Here is an 18220-nt window from a genome sequence, read left to right on the forward strand (position 1 = left end):
ATTTATCAATGTCTATATCGTCGTAATCCAACGTATTGTCCCAAAAAATATATATTGTCGAAGTAAAATTCTTTTTATTACATCAAGTGAGGTTTTAGCGTAGTGCGAGGAAGAAACGCGCTATTTTGCCTCAACCTCCTTTCCAGCTAGTTATTTTTCTTCTATGTAGGACTTAAGGACATCCGTTTCAAGAGATTTAGTTGTATGCCTATCCTCTCGACCCGATTAGGAATGACGTACGTGTGCCGCGATCTCTTCTTGACCTCCGGCCACCACGGATCGAGAAAACAATCGACTTTGCCCGGATGCACCTGAGACATGCACTTTCCCCTACAACCATCCGAGAATGCCGAGAGTCAGCCGGCATTTCCATCTCGTCGGCTCGGCTTCGAGCGGCCGCTGGCCGGATGACTCGTCAAGGAAGCAGAACACTCGCGATGTATTAACGATTTCGAATGTGCTCTTTATGCAACGCGGCCGCCGCGCAGTTTCGCTCGTGAGAAAAAAAAAGAATGTTTCGGACCTTCCTGGAAGACTGGAAAGTTGCCGCTGCTGTCGCGGTGATTTCTCTTTTTTGAAGCTTTTCTCTACAGGCTTATGAACGATTTTCGTGTTCAGCGTTAAAAATAAAAATATAAAGAGCTCCTAAAAATTAGCGAAATTCTCGAATTGAAATTGATTATCATTTTAAGATTGAAGTGCTTTCATCATTATCTTACAGAAATATCTCACCAAAAAGAAAAACTAAATATTTATTTTTAAGTATTAAAACGCGCGCGTAAATGGAAAAAAAGGATTTCAATGAATACACATTCGAATTTTTTAAATACTATTAATGAATTACATATTACAAAGCGTACGTAGCGTATAGTTTAATACTATAATATGTTGCATATACATTGTACTGGACTAGATGTAACTATGAATTACGAACCATTATATACAGAAACGTTTGTTATTACGCTAAAACTCGCGCCAAGTTGTAATACATACGTAATATCGCGTTTCGTAATTAGCAAGTTACATCTTCACCAATCATACATATTATGACTAGCTCTTTAGTTTGATTATTTATTGATCTATTTTGCATACGCGTACGCGAACGAATGTTGTTATATGTATATTTAATGTACATCACGGAAGGGCCAGAGATACCCTATTTACTATTTAATGACATAATTAATAAAATAAATAAAAATAAATATTCTTGTGATTGTATGAACAAAAATCAACGTGAGGCTTAAAAGTCATCGGACTTCTGCCAACATCCCATTCTTCCCATCGGCCATTGATTAATGAAAAAAAATAACGGAAGAAGAAAACATCAATGATCGTAGTGATCATTAGTGCTGATGATATCCAGAATATGCTTGGCCGTGTGCGTAATGAGAATCTTCCCAACCGGGAGAAGCACCATTGGCCCATCCACCAGATAATCCGGAACTGGACCACCCGTTGCTGACGGGATTTGACCATCCACCGCTAACGGGACCTGACCATCCACCGCTCCAGCCACCATTGTAAGGAGTGACGTCCTGGTGGTGGCTTTTGCCTGACCAGAATGTTCTCATAGCAACGAAGGCAGAGATGAGGAGGGAAATGATAGACGCTTGGATCGCCTTTTTCGCTAAGAATCCAATGACAAAATATGAGAGAACACCCAAAATACCAAGCTTTATTTTTGCGGCGATCAAAAGCGGCATAATTCCTTTCTTAGATCCTTTTTTCTTGCCTCGTGCTAAAATGTTAAAAGAGATTTATTAAATTAAGATCAATGAAATATATTAAGTTAAGTTTTTAAATAATTGTCGTAACACAAATAGAGATATGATAAAAATTATGTGAAAGTTTATTAATTCTAACGCTACCTTCAACAATTTCGTTGACAGCCTGACGAATTTCTGGCGGAGCAGATTCACTGAAGGCACGAGCTGATTCTTGGATTTTCTCAAAAGCAGATGCAAGATTTATCTGAAAAAAAATGGATGATTTATATTCAACCACGCTGTGTTTCTGAATACGAGATGAGATCTCTATAAGAGATGAAAAAGTTTATAAATTTTTTAAGTGATAACCGTTACATTAGGGTGCATTTCGGATTTCCCAAGTGACCCCCTCGTATCATTTTATTTTTGTTTAACGTTTGGTAAAACAACAATGTAATAATTTTAATAATGTGTTTTATGTACCCGGAGACTGCGACTTGTCAAGAACTGCCCAGCTTCATCGCTAATGAAGTTCTCGAGGGAATTTTGTCTTTCCGCGATATCATTAGCGGTATCCATCTCTTGATCATAAACAAGTTCCTTGCCAGACCTGGCATTGACGTTACTCTTCACGATACTAATTCCGTTTATAAGCTCTAGCTTATCCTTGGCAAAGAATTCTTTGGCGGTCCTATACAGAGTCTTCTGTACACAGGATATGCTATCTTGTTTTAGACACTCGTCGACACTCTGACCAGTGGTGAAAACAACCGCGGTCGTCAAAATTAAGAATTTCTTCAGTAGTTTCATGACTCCTTGCAAATTCCACGAGGTGTGTGACCAAAACACCTGATTACAGCACGCGTTTATAAAAGATATAAAAAAATTCGTAGATACCGATGGATCTACGAAGTCAAAATTCACTGAATAAACTTCGTGTGGAGTTAAATTTCGTGTGGTCCATGGGACAATCCGTTTAGCTTATATTTGGCGGGCCCCTCCTTTACGGACTCCATTACTACGGTCCCCACCGGCTTTTTTTTCTTCCTATTTGGCATGCATGAATACATGTTCACCCAATAGACGATAAGTGTACCTATGACCGAGGTTTGGCCACGCCACCTATCACGATGCGACCTGCGACCTACCTACGACAAAACAAATAAAGGCCGGGCATATAGATGCTATAAGAGGCAACGCCTTGAGCGCTAGTAAAATTGCTTTCTTTCAACAACGATCTTCTTAAGTATACTAGACTAACTTTACATTACATTACAGGATATGCAATTTTTAGTTGAATGTATTGGATGTAAATTTTTTTACTTTATATATTTGTTTATTTACTTGATTTTTAATCTTTGATTCCATTGAATTAAATTTTGAAAATAATATGAGTTTAATATTATTAGCGTTTCTCATATAAGAAATAATTATTTTAATATATAATAATATCAAATCACACGAATAACTTTGTGTATGTATATATTTTCAATAATATTTATTTTTTGATACTTTAATAAATTTTTTAATTTTATAAAATATGTGTGATAATTACTTCAAATAATGTAAGTATTTAATTCATGCATATATTATGTAAGAAATAGTGTATTATTACAATTATGTGATAAATTATTAATTTTTAAAAGTAGACTTAGGTATGTTCGCTCGAATTCAGCAATGTATGTTTCTAGTTTATCCTAATTATTTTACACATTTACATATCTAAAATTGGAGAACAGATGGAATCTAAATTTCAAGAATGTGTTAAATTTTATGTAAATAAATTCCAGAGAAAGCTCTTTCAACGATCTCTTAAACCTCAGTTTTAACTCTAATTGATTTCGGAAAAACATCTTATACATATCTTAATTTATATTAACATTGCTTAGGTTTTTATTATTATCTTCAATACAAAAATAATGAAAAATTTGATAAAAAATAGTCCCACACTATTTATTTAAACTACAGACATTTTAATTGAGTAGAAAATGTATAGTATATGAATTACGAAGATATTGAAAAATTTAATTGCAGCCAAACCCGTTCAGCAATAATGAATTTATTATAATTTCTGTAAACAGTAGCAAATTATGTTAAATAAGCTTATATGACAGCCTATTACATTGTACTTCCTAATAAGGAAAAAAATAATAGTAAATGATAGACGAATAACGTAATCTTTACGTCTGATTAAATTCTATACTCTTACCACTGAAAACTTAATTTCTAAAATTAGTACATGCCACTACACGAGACTCGTATAAACTCGTGTAAGCAAGTGGTAATATAGCTAGCGACACTTAAGTAGCTCAATTAGTTTTTTAGCGATCAACTATCGTTACAATTTAAGGAAAAGAGTCTGCAGTGCTCTCTTTTCGGACATAAATCTTTCTACGTGCGTCGTTTGGCGTTTAAGGAGCAGATACGGGACATGATCGATATGAATGAAAGAAAACTGGTATAGATCAGGTTCAAACATCCCGGATCCGACCTTCATTACAGCGCACGCGGACACCACTTTCTAGTGTGACCCTGCAACTCTCACGGGCCAACGGATAACGCTTCTTGTCATTTTCATTTCGTTTCTTCTTGAGGGGAGCAGTAAAGCAGTACAATGCGACAATCAAGAAAATCTTCACATTCAGTAAGCGTATATGTGCGGCGTGGGTTTAAATTCTGAGAAAGTAAAACCAATGGTCTACATATATAGGACTACATCTATAAGACTGTAACGCTATCATACAAGGATGTGTGCTTCCGTGACTAATCAAAATTTCCAATTTGCGGAAATATAATTGAAAAATGTATGCAAAATATAAAACTATTTACACCTTGGAAAGAGAGCAATGTATTTAAACAGGAATTAAATTTTTTTTACTTAGAATGTGTATGTGTGTATTATATTAGATGTTTTCTATAGAAAGTGCGTTCTCTCTCCTCTCTGGCTCTCTCTCTCTCTCTCTCTCTCTCCTTCTCTCTTTCTACTTTTTTTTTTATCTTCAAATCAGTTAAAGACATGTGACTTAGAACTGTGAAACGAGAAACGCGTTCCACATATTTTTATAGTAAACGACCTAATATTATGGAAAAGATAAACATCATCCGATTATAAATTTGCGAGACTTTCTAACATTGATTTTTTTATCTTTTAATATTACACACTACAATCATTACTTTCCTTTATCATTTACATGTTCAATAAAATGAGATTATAAGGTAGAAGAGAGGACGTAAAAAAATTGCACTCGTTGCACATTACATACACTTTACGTCCATTCTCTACCATTACCGAAGACCGCACGCGCTCTTCTCTTTGTTAATTTATGTACATAATCACTACGGCGAGTAAAGAAAGAGCACTCTCGTTTTGAATTCGGTCAACAAATTCTCTCGTCGTAAGAAGGGATTCAATGAAAAGCAAGTGCAACAACAACACAGTTCCCATTCCCGATCTTACGTCAATGCTCATTCATCCTTTCTCGGTCATTGGGTAGCATTCAGAATCCTTTCGTCAATCCTTCACTCCCAACAGAAGAGCAAGCCTTAAAAAGTAAAACCAAAGTTTCTCCTGTACATACAACGACAGCAATGATCGTTAAACCACAGGCACGCCCATCGCGGTAAAATCACTATCCTTTACGCGAGAATACAACGTTGTAGATGAGACGTATGATTCCGTTCAGTGAAATGCAGATTAAAAACGGATATTTCAATTAAACACAAATTACAATAACTCTCACTCTTGTCATACAAATGTATAGTATTAAAGTGATTATTACTGAAAAACTTATACTTGGCTTCTTATTAAAATATTAAAGTGGCAAGAAAATATGTTAATAAGGTATATTGCATACGTAGAAGATAGAATTGATATAATTTGCTCTATTACAATCAATAATTACATATTATTTTATTTGGAAAAATGATCAGAAAGGCTTATATTCTCAAATTAATCGATACTTCCTATTTTCTCTCTGTCTCAATTTTATTTTCACAGCTGTAAATATTTGTTTTATGTTAAAACAATTATTGTTAATTATAATTTAACAATTATAGTAAAGGTTAGAATACTATTAATTCCTTAATTTTCAAAATTTTCCTTTGTAAAAAGTCTTACATGAAAAAATTTTATTCTACATTTTTTAATTACTTTTTCATAAAAAATTTTCCTCTTTTCGATTGCATTACCAGTTTATTATATGTCTACATATTAAGGTCACCGACTTTTGGAGGTCATGGTGTTTTTCCAGACCGATATGCCAATGAAACAAAATGTTCCCACGGTATCTAGAGAATCACTCAAAAAGCATATCGATTTAGGACAGCAATGTCCATAAAAGCGTATCCAGCAATCGTGTTGCGTTTCCTGTCCTAAATCGGAAAGAACCGGTGGTCTTCGATATTCTAGCCTTCGAACTTGTCAGTAACTGGTTTAATGTCTGTCGATCGATTGTGCTAGGAATTTCTGATGCAATGTTCAATCAATTCCATTGGCTATCGACATGAGTACGACCTGAAAAATCGACCGGTAGCCAACCAGATCAAATTTGAATTTTAAATTTCTTTACGAAGTTTATAATGAGTATGGAATGTAACGGGGCACTCTTCCGCGCCCAACTGGTTCTTCTCGTCTATGGACCATAACGCGGTTGCTGTGCCAGAAACTGTGCCGGTAACTCTTTCCATGATGATCATTATAAGCAATAGATCACAAATCAGTCATATATATCTATATATTATTGGATTATTTTAATTAATAATAGATATTAGTAATGATCATAGAAAATCATCCAAGTCATATTTTTATTACAGTTATGAATAATTAATAAGGATAGAACAGAATAAATGATAACTTTATAATGACAATAGATATATCGCCCATTCATTCCTTTATACAGAGTTGTAAAAGATTATTTAGAATGATCAAAGGAAAGAAAATAATTGTTTGAGATAATCGTTTATTTCCATTAATCATCGCGTCGACAGTAATTGCAATTGATTACTGCTTTCAATCTTATTAAATATAATGAACTCGATTTGATCATAATAATTAGTATGAGTACAAAACGCGTTATCTTCATTCTTTCTCGATCATTAGAAAAGTAGTGCGATGGATATAAGTAGAAATAATTAAGCGTAAGAATGTACAATTAAATGGTGAAGAGAATATTTGGTAAATAATTTGATTTACGTAATCTATAATAACGAATTAATCAATAATAATGAATCGATCAATCCGACATTCCACGTAGGAAGAATGATAGCGATCGCAGATCGCTGAGAAGCGACCTGCTCTGCTCGGGACTGCATCGCCGTCTGAGCTGCTTTCAGTGCGAGTCTCCACGTTTTATGATATTCGAAACGTAAAAAAGGAAACGATCGGTATGTATGCCAGTGGGTCTTAGCCGGAGCTCTTCCTTCCCCTACCGCGCGCCGCGTGGAGAAAGAAGGAGCCGAGGATTGCAGTGGGAGGAATCCAACATAGAGAGATGCGTAAAGAGAAAGAGGATCCGTTCCTCTTACACACCGCTCGGCTCGATCGAGCCTTTCTTCCATCACGCCTCTCCTCTACCTCTTTCTCCTTCGCTGTTTTTTCCTTCCATTGAGCTCTCCAATCCGCTTTGGATCCACGTGCACGCGCGCGGGAACGCCGCGAATAAAAACAAGCACCGCCGGCATTTGTGTCTACAGACGCGTTCTCGTAATTTATCTTTGAGTCTGAAAGATTCAAATTGGCTTTCTCAAGATTCACACCGAATTCCTCAGTACAAATTGCCGCAGAATCCCGCTACATTCCAAGCTCAAATGACTCTAAATTTCATGAATCTTACGATGTCTTGTATGAAAAGATATCATATATAAAATGTATAATGGAATACCGTCGTATTATCGATCAGATTAATTGCATACTGTCGTATACATATAGTGCGATGTTTAACTTTCGATGCGCTATTAGTCTATTTAGGTGACATTCGCTATTATTAGCTTTGCGTCGCGACGTTAGCTAAGTAAACGCAGGTGAATATGCGACACGGTAGGTCGCTGGCACACTTTCCTCATTGGCTCGATTTGTTACCTCGTTCCTGCGATTTTCCAATGTTCCAAGTGTGCGAGTAAATGGGAAATATCGGCGGACTCGACTCAGCGAACCGTGTCGCTTCGTTTCCAAGCCTGTTATACGAAATGTCTTGTTAATTTTTAGTAATAAGCGACGTTACGCTGGCGCGTCCGAAAATTGCATACTAAACGGCGCTTCTGTTTAAATTAATTTTGTGATTTATATATCATCTTGTTTAACATTTAATTAAAATAATGCGATTTCAAATAATGTCGTTAATAAATGTAAGTTAAACAATTTGGCGTTTCAATCGAGATGGTAATAAATGTAAGCATGATATTTCGTATCTTCCAAACACGTATGCTTTATTAACATGTGTTGCACAACAATAAATACGTGGGTAAAAAAAAAATAAATAAATAAATAAAAAATCAAACAACATACTTTGGTTTCTTCGGTGCGTGTCTGTGATTTTTCACTGAGAGTCCTGTCAAAGTGGCAGATCAATGGAGATCAATTACCATGTTTCTCGCGAGCAAGCATTTGTTAAATATCACTTTCTATCGTATAACTGTCAATCAGTCATTGTCGTTTCGTCAATGTCACTGTCACTGATCTTCGCGTCGCGTCACGTCTTTAGTCATTTTCCAGCGCCTATTAACCCTCCTACCGCAACTGTGACGTTTGCAGTTTTATAAACTATAAAGAAACGAAAGCCACGTTGTGAAAAGCATGCGTGTTGCGTTAAATGAATGTGATGATGAATAAGAGGACAATGATGATGTGAGTGAAATGTAAATTACGTGAGCGTAATATCAATGTGCTGTTGTCAACGTAGTCGTATCTAGCCGTATCTATCTGAGAAGTTCGCTTTAGTAGCGATAAGAGAGTTGAGAAGCTGGAGAATCAATTCAATCTCGAGGTTGGTGCAATTAACGATTAAAAGCATCAAGATGGTCCTAAGTTAGCGTAAAGATGAGCGTATCCTCTGTAAGGCAACTGTGTGGAGTCAACGTCTACGACTGATCTCTTCTTGCGATGATGATGGCCAACTTCCTGCGCGTAAACGACGTGGTGACCGCCGCCGTGATCATCGCCGCCACCCGCTAGTTTCTTCACCGCTACAATCAATGACAGCATCAAGGCCATTGCCGAAACCATCAACGCCTTCATAGCTAGGAGACCCAATGCGCCGAAACCCATAGCAGCCATCATCTTACCTAGATAATTTAGAAAAAAAAAAGTAAATTTTTAATTAATACTTGAAATGTAAATTATAAGATAGAATCGAACGTGACATGAGATTACGTCGAAAACATACTGATTATGTAATAATATTATACACGTAATGATAATTAAATGTAAGTTTCTCTCCGTTAGATGCAATTGATAAAATTCGTATTATTTATTTATTATTTCTTAATATCTTAACAAAAGATGTAATTTATTTCAATTATAAAAATCTCTTTATGCAATAATGATTTACGAGCACTTACCCATCATGAGCATCATTAAAATGAGACCGCCGCCACCGCCCTTCTTACCACCTTTGCCGCCGCCAAAACCGCCACCGCCGCCGCCGCCACCGCCAAAACCACCGCCCTCCTTTCTCGCTAAAAAAAAAATGTAAGATTTTCAGAAAATTTTATAAATTGTCTCCAACATCTCTCCCATCAGCTGTGTATCGCTCATAATAAATTACAAACCTTCAGCTTCGGAAGGCAAACTCTCCTTCAAAGCGGTTTCAATATTCGGTGGGAGTAAAGACGGTAGCTTGACTCTCAGTTCTCTGCCTTCTAGAAATTGTAGGAAGGGTCCGAGACCTCCAAAGCCCTTCAAAACTCTAGCCTTTCTGGAAGAGCCAGGCACCTCAACCAAAGATATTCCGTCGAACAGTTGTATGTCCCGTTCCTTGCTGGTGGTCTCGAGGAGCTGTTGGACGATCTTCCGTACAATTCGCACTCCGTGACAAGAAACCGACGCGTTCTTCGAGTCCTCCGATGTGCATGACGTCGAGAACCCGGTCCATGTGTCCTTACTTTCGTTCGTGGCGGCGTCGATCGTGTCAACGATGAAAAATGCGCAGATTGCCAACGCCAGGCAGATGCCGTGTAGACGCCGGCGATCGATTCCCGGGATGCTGTCTATCCAAAGCATCGTTTCGTCGTGGAAACGAGCGTGTCACGTGTCGATAAAACGATTAGGCTCCGTCGAAACCGCGGCGGGCCCTTATCCCTGCGCTTTTTGCGTCGTTCGAACCACCGCGCGCGGCAAAACTAAGGGAACGTCGCGTGCGTATCGTGAAGCTGCGGAACCTACGGCGGAGGTCCGAGTGCTGCAGCGTAAGTGCTTGCAATTCCCATTTATATAGATCTACTTGAGGGTCGGTGATTGTACCAAGAAAAAAGCAAGGAGAACATCGGGTACGATGGCTGCCGTTCTCTGCTCTTGCTGTGCATTAGCCGGTAATTTTTCGTTCACTTAGATGCCGGTCTCTTCGACGATTCGTTTAATTCTTGTTTCCGACGCGTTTCAGAGCGTTACGGCGCGGTTGGCTTGCGAGAGCGAGGTTCCATCATCGACGCGGATGACGCCTTCACGCACCTTCCGCGCGCGCTCCCTTCCTTCGCTCATTTCCTTTACCTGCTCCACCAAACGTAATTCGCGTTTAGCGAGATCTCGCGCTATTCTAGATCACGTACTACTACTGGCTCCCGGATCATTCGCAGCTCTCTTCTCGTATAGTTCGGCTTCTCTTTCCTTTCTCTCTTTCCCGTGCTTTAGTAGAGCGGAAGAGAACGTACCGATTTCGAATCGTGATCGCCGGTATCGATCGTAACACAATCGTACGCATCTCTGATAAATAATAGGTGCGAGCATACCGTGCTGGAACCCATGCGAGAAACCAACATAAAATCTTACGCCCCGCCATCGCGCATCGATGCTTGCTCAGAGACAGATTATTTATTAGCGATCTTATTCCCGACAGGTAGATATCGTGTGTCAATGTACGCAGGACAATGAGGAGGAGGAGGAGGACCCCTTACGTAGCGGAGAATGCGAGAAATGCGAATTTATCGTGGGAAGGGGCAGGGTGTGGAGGAAAACGAGAAAGAGACAAAGGAACACCGCGCCGGACGAAGATGGGCAATGCGTGCGGCAGGAAAGGAGAGATGACTATCCAAATCTAGTTCATCTTCGTGTGCCTTTCTCTTCTGTTCCACTTCCCCTCACATGTCTACAACACCGCAGTATATACGTAGCCAGAGAGAGACTGATAGGTATAACTACAACTGATTCCAAATTATTCTTCCGTTCCACGACACGGCTCGATCGCATACGGACGATCGTGATCGACTAAAAACTTTACCGAAGCTCACGAGGCTTTAAAGACGGCGTTATCTATTAAAATTAGATTAATGTCCTCGAAAGCAGTTGCGCTTTATCGCGTGTACATGCGGAATTCATATACTTGCAGGGTTGGAAAAGTAACTTTACAACTTACTTACAAGTTGCTTTTTATTACAAGAATTAAGCATAACAAGTTTGGGTACTTTAATTTTTGTATTATACACATATAAGGTTTGCTCCAATTTTGTATTATTTTTTGTATTTGTACTCAAACACATATAAGGTAATCTAAAAAGTAATTTATGAGTAACTTATAAAGTGACTTTCCCAATTCTGCGCTTACGTACCGAATGATAGTTTTAATTAGTGCACGCTCAGCTGTGCTCTGTTTACTTTGAAACGCGGATATTTACGACTGCATTTGTTACGTATCTCCATTGTATTTTAGTTCATTCATAAAATGGAGGTTTATTGCAAATTTATCTCATGCAACGCGTAATGTTCGCATTTAAGTATCTAACGGGCCGTAACACAATCATGTTATCGTAACATTATCGCGTTACGAGATTTTCGCATTTAAGTGTCATCCTCTCTCTCTCTCTCTCTCTCTCTCTCTCTCTCTCTCTATCTCGCTGTTTTTTCCTTTACTTTTATTTCATTTGTTTATTATATTTAATTCTACTAAAACCTGAAGAAGTGACAACTAAATAGAAGAATTTGGTAAGTCCTTAAAAATTAGAGAACTCTTTTAATTTAGTAAATTTATAACTAACAGAACAATAAATCACCTACAACGAAACTACTAGTTCTATTCGTTGTTTATTTAGTTAGATATATATAAGTGCAAAAATCTAAATCTCACATTAACATTCTGTAAAGTTTTACTGTTATGATGTAAGTTTTGATTTTGATGTTACTTTTAAAACCGAAGGAAGATTATTTGCCATTTCTAAGAAAAATATATTAAATAAGCCGATACCATAATAATTACGAGATAATAGATCTTTCATAATGAAAATCAATTTTCATCACTTTGCTCTGTTAATATCTCCGATCTAGATAATTACATCTCAAATAAAGAAGAATCCAGGTTACTAGCAAAGACCTACATATAACAAGTCAACAATTAATTCCAGATCCGTCCACTTGTCGTGATAATTTTCTGATATCGATAACGCTAATTATTTGTCCGGCGATAAATAGTAAACCATGCAGGCACCGCCTACAAATCTCAGATAGTAACAGTTTGTAATAACAGTAATTGAGTCAAAATAAAAAATGTATTTATCAACGAACATCGGTATGTCAACGATATCCGTATACGATCGAGGTTTCGGACACACCAGGGACTTCAATTTCTTTCTCCATCACGCGTGAGAACGGTTTTCAAAAAAGAAAAAGAGAAAGAAAAAAGGATAAAGAAATTGGGTCAAGTCCGCGATGCCTCTGTACGTCGGAAATCGAAAGTCGATTACCTGAATGGTACGAGATGAACGGTACTCTCTTTCTGCCACGCCGCGTCTGTCTTATCTCGCGGATATCCTTCAAATCCTTCAAAACTGATCAGAATGGAGAAAGCATACATTCGCAAATGGAGGTCAACTTATTTCAATGAAAAATGTCTGGCGTATGAAGTGATCCAATTTTCTTCGATCTAGTAGACATACCTAATTCTTCTTCTAATATACATACATTTTCTTTTGTTTTTAATTATAGATAAATATTATATAAGTGCATTCCATAGATATATGCATATACGTATAAATTAAAAGATAAATTATATGAAAAGTGTACAAATTAAGTGATATTATTATTTTAATATACGATACACACATGTTATAAGTTACTACTAAAAAAAAGATTTCCCGATTTTTTAACATATAACATATTACAAGACTTTACAGTACACATTTACTAAACGCATATACATACATTACGTCATATATACATAAAGAGCTAGTTAAAATAATCACACGTGCTAAAAAGTTCTACTAAAAATCACAAATAAAAGAAAATGTTTCATATTTAATTTAATCACAATTGTTGTAATCTATTTAGATCTATTTGATACAAATTACATTTAAAATTTTATTTCTTATACTAATATTATATTTTATTTAAAAGCTGTTTTTTTCTAACTTAATTTGTCTGTTAACGTAGATTTGAAATACTTTACGTTTTACAGCTTTCTGTTATGTTGACTCAAAAATATAATTGTATAGTATATAATAAATCTGGTTAAACCAGCTTAATATCTTTAGTATGACTTTTACTGCTAAAAAAAAATTCGTACCTTACGTATAACTCTGCTATGTTGTATTAATGTATTGTAATAAATATTAAAGATAAAGATAAAATTCTTATAAAAAATTTATATTAAATCTATTGTTAAATTATATAAAATAAAAAAAATTAGACATAACTTCTTCGAAAAAAGAAATGTATAGAAAATAAATCTTTTACCAGCAAAATTGACCTTTGGCGGTTTAATACTTTCATAATTTGTTATTTAGTAATTGTTACTAAGATGTTTTAATTATTACACGTCAAATTCTTATCGTACTTGCAACATTAATTGTTTTGTTAAGTAGCTAAACTAACGAAATGAATCGCTTTGACGTGAAATCACAGTAACTTTTATTCTCGCATTTACGCGATGTTTTGCTCTATCCGGTCTACAAGTCGTATTAAATAGACCACGACTAACGATCGTGACTAAAATATTTGCTGCACAGAGTATCGTTCTCAGGGATTTATGTTTAGCGTAGTCAAGCGTATCCGTCTCAGTTTATACTTGAAAGTTTTTTTTAAGACATTTTAGTCACATGTTACTATTATATTAAAGAAAGAGGACAATTGTAGACTTAAATATTAAATCGATCAACATAAAAAAAAATTGGTAGCACATTAAAAGATTGCAACAGATTACTATTGTATTATATATCATAATTTTTAGTATGTTTTATTATTGAACAATTAGGACCAAGCTTAATTGTAACAAATAAAAAATAAAGGCAAAATAAGTATATGCAGAATTAAATTTATACGATATGTATATATGTAAATCAAGGATACCTTTTTATTAAATAAAATAATGACAATTATTTTTATGGCTGCGTTTAGCAGAGAAAGCAGCTTTGCAACTTGTAAAATTCTTCAATATGATTGGTTTATACACTTAGATCTATAATAAGCCAAAAGCAAGAACCAATCGTATTCAAGAATTTTGCAACAATTGCAAAACTGCCTTCTCTGCTGCATGCAGCCATTATTGATGTCTTTTTAATTAATTCTTGATTTTATTTTTATTTATTGAGGAGTATATTTTAATTTTTTTAACTTTATCAAACATGCCTATAAACTAAAATATAATAAATAAAGAATATATACATGTAGTTAGAAGTATAAAAATAAAATTTGCTTGTAATAACTTTTATAATTATAAATGGTAGATAAATAAAGTTGTATAAAAATAATAAATAATTTATTTTTTGTATAAAAAATAATATAAAATATATTATTATACATTTCGCAGTCTCATTAATCAGACAATCATAAATAAATTTACTTATAAATTTCTAAATGTATATTAAATTCGGATATTAATATTAATATAAATAAAATATACATGCTCTTTATGTGGTTCAGTCGTTATTTTTCGTCATTTTGGCTTTTTGCGTTGTTCTTCTGTTAAACAAGTATCTGTATAAACTTGTCTGTCTGTTGCGTCAAGTAAATCACTACAAGACTCTCTGTTAAAGATAACACATTCTAATTTATATAGTACGAAATAATCGTCAAATTAATTAACATGGCATATGTATAATTGTTTCACCATTTACTAATTATTTACAAGCATAGAGAGAATTTTATATACTTCTCTCTTCACAATTCATCACACTGAAATTACAGAGAAATCTTCGGAAAACTAATAAAAAGAGCTTAGACAATTTTTGATATCATATCACTCTGATGATGTCTCAATTTTGATCTTATTTCATAACATCTTTCTCTCTCTCTCTGATTTTAAACACAACATTTAAGTTAAAGTGATTAGCTTTGATAAATATAAAATTCTTAATGTTAAATATAATCTTATAAATACAAATATGGAATAAAAAATAAAAATAATAAAAGATAAAGAACAGTATTTTTTCATGTTCATTTAACCGCACATTTAACGTCAAGAATATAGTCACACGGTATAGCCTCTAATATTAAATGTAATCTATCTAGAATAAAGTTTCTATTCAATATGAAATGACTATATCTATAGCGCCAAATATACAGAGAGAATACAAACTGAAAGTAGAATAATTACGTTTAACTTTTAATGTACATCGTGAACATAATTCTAAGCTCTCAAGATATCACAGATCTAAATACTATAATGTGAGAAGCGAGAAGAATATAACGCTCGTACATAATTTGATGTTCTAATGACGAGAGTCTCGTAGTATATTCTGCAATTATATTCACAAATACAATCGCGAAAGTAGGTAGGTAAGATTCTTGTGATGCGTATCCTCCATACATACACGTCCAAGAGTTTCCTGCCCACGTATCCGTAAATCGTAATGTGACATCCTGATGTCGCCATTGTCATAAACACGTGCGTCGCTGTGTGTCACTGACGTATTCATACGTCGTATAATTATGTACGGAAATTTACAATACCAGATATTAAAGAAAGAAAGAAAGAGTTATAAAGAGAATCACAATTTTGATGATAAAAGAAAAACGGAAAAAAATCAAAGTAAAAAATAGGTAATTACGAATTATAGAAATAAATATTCTATGAAATTATTAGATCTAGACGGTGATTGGAGAATAAGTTTAGTACACGGATCCAAGCACGTCGCTTTTCCCATTTCAAACGACGATCTCAACGATTTTTGGATCCTCCATCCTATGATAGGAATCAATCACTTTACGTGCGCCGCATAAGCCAGCTCATGAGCATCTGGCTGCCCAGGAATCGGCGTTTGTTCGTGATAACTTCTTGCCCACCCGCTGGAGTAACTATCACCATGACCATGATCGAACGAATGGCTCGAGCCGTGATGTGGATGCGCTACCACTTCATAGGTTACGTGTTTCCCTTGCGAGAAGAGTTTCTTTAGGCCTATAATACTAGCCAATAGAAGCGCGATCTTCGACAATAGAAGAGCTTTGCCGACTAGGAGGGCGAGAGCCTTGAACGCTAGACCGCCGATGAGACCAATCTTCAATACGGCCGCAGCAATCAATGGACCCATATTGTTCTTCTTTCCACGGCCTACAAAAGACGGAACAAATTACGCTATTGTCACTTTCGGCGAGTTAGTCAAGCAGAAGACGAAGAAACAACTTTGCACAAATACATAATTATACTTTCCACGGAGAAAGCAATAAAGTTCGGTGATAAGCAGATGAACAAGGTAAAGGTGAAAGCTATTTGTTTATGCATTCGGTGACACAACTTTACTCGTGTGAAAACAGTGAAAATTGAAACCAGAGTAAAACTGAAACGTCACTTATATTTCATGATAATTTTGTCAAATATCTAGTTATTTAGCAGAATTATTTTATTAAACATTAATAACAAAATGTTGATAAATCTAAATTCTGAGTAATTAAAGTAAATAAAGTTTTCGTAAATTAAAAATAACTAATTGTTTACGTGAGCTTAACATACTGAGAAAAAATATCTTAATTTCAAAGAAATTTTCATTGATCCAAAAAAATAATTTTTTTAATATGAGCAAGGAAATATTTTTTTGAAATTAGGATATTTTTTCTCAGTGCAAAATCTTATCTTATAGCAGTATAGCTCAATTATCGAATCAAATTTATTTGTTGAATCTTTAAAATCTATATAAAGCATAGTGCATAATTAAATTTAATAAAGCAAATCGATTTAGAATGCATTTACTGCAAGTTAACGAATATCTATAATACTTAATTAAATTACATAATTCTATTAAAAATATCCTTTAAAAATTGTTAAAATAGTTATAATTGTAAAAGTTGTAATTACCTTCTTGAATGGGTCTGTCAGCGCGTTCAATAGACAGACCCAAGTTTAACGAACCGGTCTCATCTTCCGATGCGGATACAACAATATCATCTTCAGGTAGAATTCTCCATTTAATACTTCTCGATTTGATGAAGGTGTAAACTTTATTCGCGACAAGATCAAGGACTTGAATCTCGTCGTCCTTGCTTCTGCCGGCCTCGAACGTGATTACATCTTCCGACGTCTGACTCGTCTTTCTGATCTCGATATCGTCCGTGAGCTCGATCGAAGCCTTCTTCAACAACTTGTTCATGTACGTCACCAACTTCAACATCACACAACTGCTGATATCATTCTGAGAGCATTTTGAGTTGAGTTTACGAACAAGTTCCTCCTCGTACTTAGCTCGATCTGTGAGCGTTACAGACTGCTGCTCGATGACGCTTATCTTTTCCTTTTTCTCCAAAGGATTGGCCAAACATACTCCAAGACCAAACAAAATCAATATGAAAGTCGTCTTCATGGTGCTTTTCTGTTAAAACATTTCACAGCGTATTGATTAATGATTCCAAGATAATAGAAAAATATTATCTAACACTTAAAAAAACAAAAAGTATTTTTTAACTGAAATCTAAAATTAAAAATCTGAAATAGATAAAAGGTGCAAAAAATTAAATATAATAGATAAAAATCCTAACGATTGATCAAGATTCAAATTGAAACCGAAAAGCGATTTAATGTATGTACATGTAAAACAAAACAAATTTTATGAAATAAAACTCGATTTATATACACAGTTAGTTTATAAAAACAAATCACAACAAATTCAAATAAATGTAATGCTTGTAACGCATGACGAGATGCTAATTAGATGTAAAACGAGATACAACTTTCAAGTATGTATCTCCAAACGATGTACAACGTGCGCATTCAGTGATCCACGAGTAATGGAATGATAAATTAACCCACCTATTGGACCCGGAGCTTTAAAAATTATTTAAAAAAATAGACGAGAAGGCAAAGCAGCGATCTTTCTCTTGAACCGATCAGCTGGTATAATCGCCCGTCTATCGCGAAGAGTCCTTGTCTTCCTAATCCCGATACGTA

The 18220-nt window shown here is 35.2% G+C and overlaps 3 protein-coding genes across 3 annotated transcripts; all 3 read right to left on the reverse strand.

The window, feature by feature from the left end:
- Positions 1 to 1343: 1343 nt before the first annotated feature.
- On the reverse strand, positions 1344 to 2516 carry Osi6 (DUF1676 domain-containing protein Osi6). The gene is made up of 3 exons (XM_018549150.1): positions 2190 to 2516; positions 1869 to 1971; positions 1344 to 1738 (listed from the first exon to the last, which is right to left on the reverse strand). Exons 1-3 carry the CDS (start codon positions 2514 to 2516, stop codon positions 1344 to 1346), a joined length of 825 nt encoding a protein of 274 aa, XP_018404652.1.
- A 5992-nt stretch (positions 2517 to 8508) lies between these two features.
- LOC108781234 (uncharacterized) lies at positions 8509 to 9921 on the reverse strand. Its single transcript, XM_018549151.1, has 3 exons — positions 9471 to 9921; positions 9261 to 9377; positions 8509 to 8984 (listed from the first exon to the last, which is right to left on the reverse strand). Exons 1-3 carry the CDS (start codon positions 9919 to 9921, stop codon positions 8713 to 8715), a joined length of 840 nt encoding a protein of 279 aa, XP_018404653.1. The 3' UTR covers positions 8509 to 8712.
- A 6119-nt stretch (positions 9922 to 16040) lies between these two features.
- On the reverse strand, positions 16041 to 17636 carry LOC108781235 (uncharacterized). Its single transcript, XM_018549152.1, has 2 exons — positions 17135 to 17636; positions 16041 to 16393 (listed from the first exon to the last, which is right to left on the reverse strand). The coding sequence occupies exons 1-2, from the start codon at positions 17634 to 17636 to the stop codon at positions 16041 to 16043; spliced, it is 855 nt and encodes a 284-aa protein (XP_018404654.1).
- Between the last annotated feature and the right edge of the window lie 584 nt (positions 17637 to 18220).

Source organism: Cyphomyrmex costatus, unplaced genomic scaffold (genome assembly GCF_001594065.2).
Source record: "Cyphomyrmex costatus isolate MS0001 unplaced genomic scaffold, Ccosl1.0 scaffold8, whole genome shotgun sequence".
Taxonomy (NCBI): domain Eukaryota; kingdom Metazoa; phylum Arthropoda; class Insecta; order Hymenoptera; family Formicidae; genus Cyphomyrmex; species Cyphomyrmex costatus.

Coding starts and splice junctions, on each gene's coding strand:
- Osi6 (XM_018549150.1), bottom strand. CDS start 2,516: ATGAAACTACTGAAGAAATTCTTAATTTTGACGACCGCGGTTGTTTTC. Junction 1,972..2,189: donor TGACAAGTCGCAGTCTCCGG/GTACATAAAACA, acceptor ATTTTTTTTCAG/ATAAATCTTGCATCTGCTTT. Junction 1,739..1,868: donor TGTCAACGAAATTGTTGAAG/GTAGCGTTAGAA, acceptor TTAACATTTTAG/CACGAGGCAAGAAAAAAGGA.
- LOC108781234 (XM_018549151.1), bottom strand. CDS start 9,921: ATGCTTTGGATAGACAGCATCCCGGGAATCGATCGCCGGCGTCTACAC. Junction 9,378..9,470: donor TTTGCCTTCCGAAGCTGAAG/GTTTGTAATTTA, acceptor TTTTTTTTTTAG/CGAGAAAGGAGGGCGGTGGT. Junction 8,985..9,260: donor TTTAATGATGCTCATGATGG/GTAAGTGCTCGT, acceptor TAAATTATCTAG/GTAAGATGATGGCTGCTATG.
- LOC108781235 (XM_018549152.1), bottom strand. CDS start 17,636: ATGAAGACGACTTTCATATTGATTTTGTTTGGTCTTGGAGTATGTTTG. Junction 16,394..17,134: donor TGACAGACCCATTCAAGAAG/GTAATTACAACT, acceptor CGTCTTTTGTAG/GCCGTGGAAAGAAGAACAAT.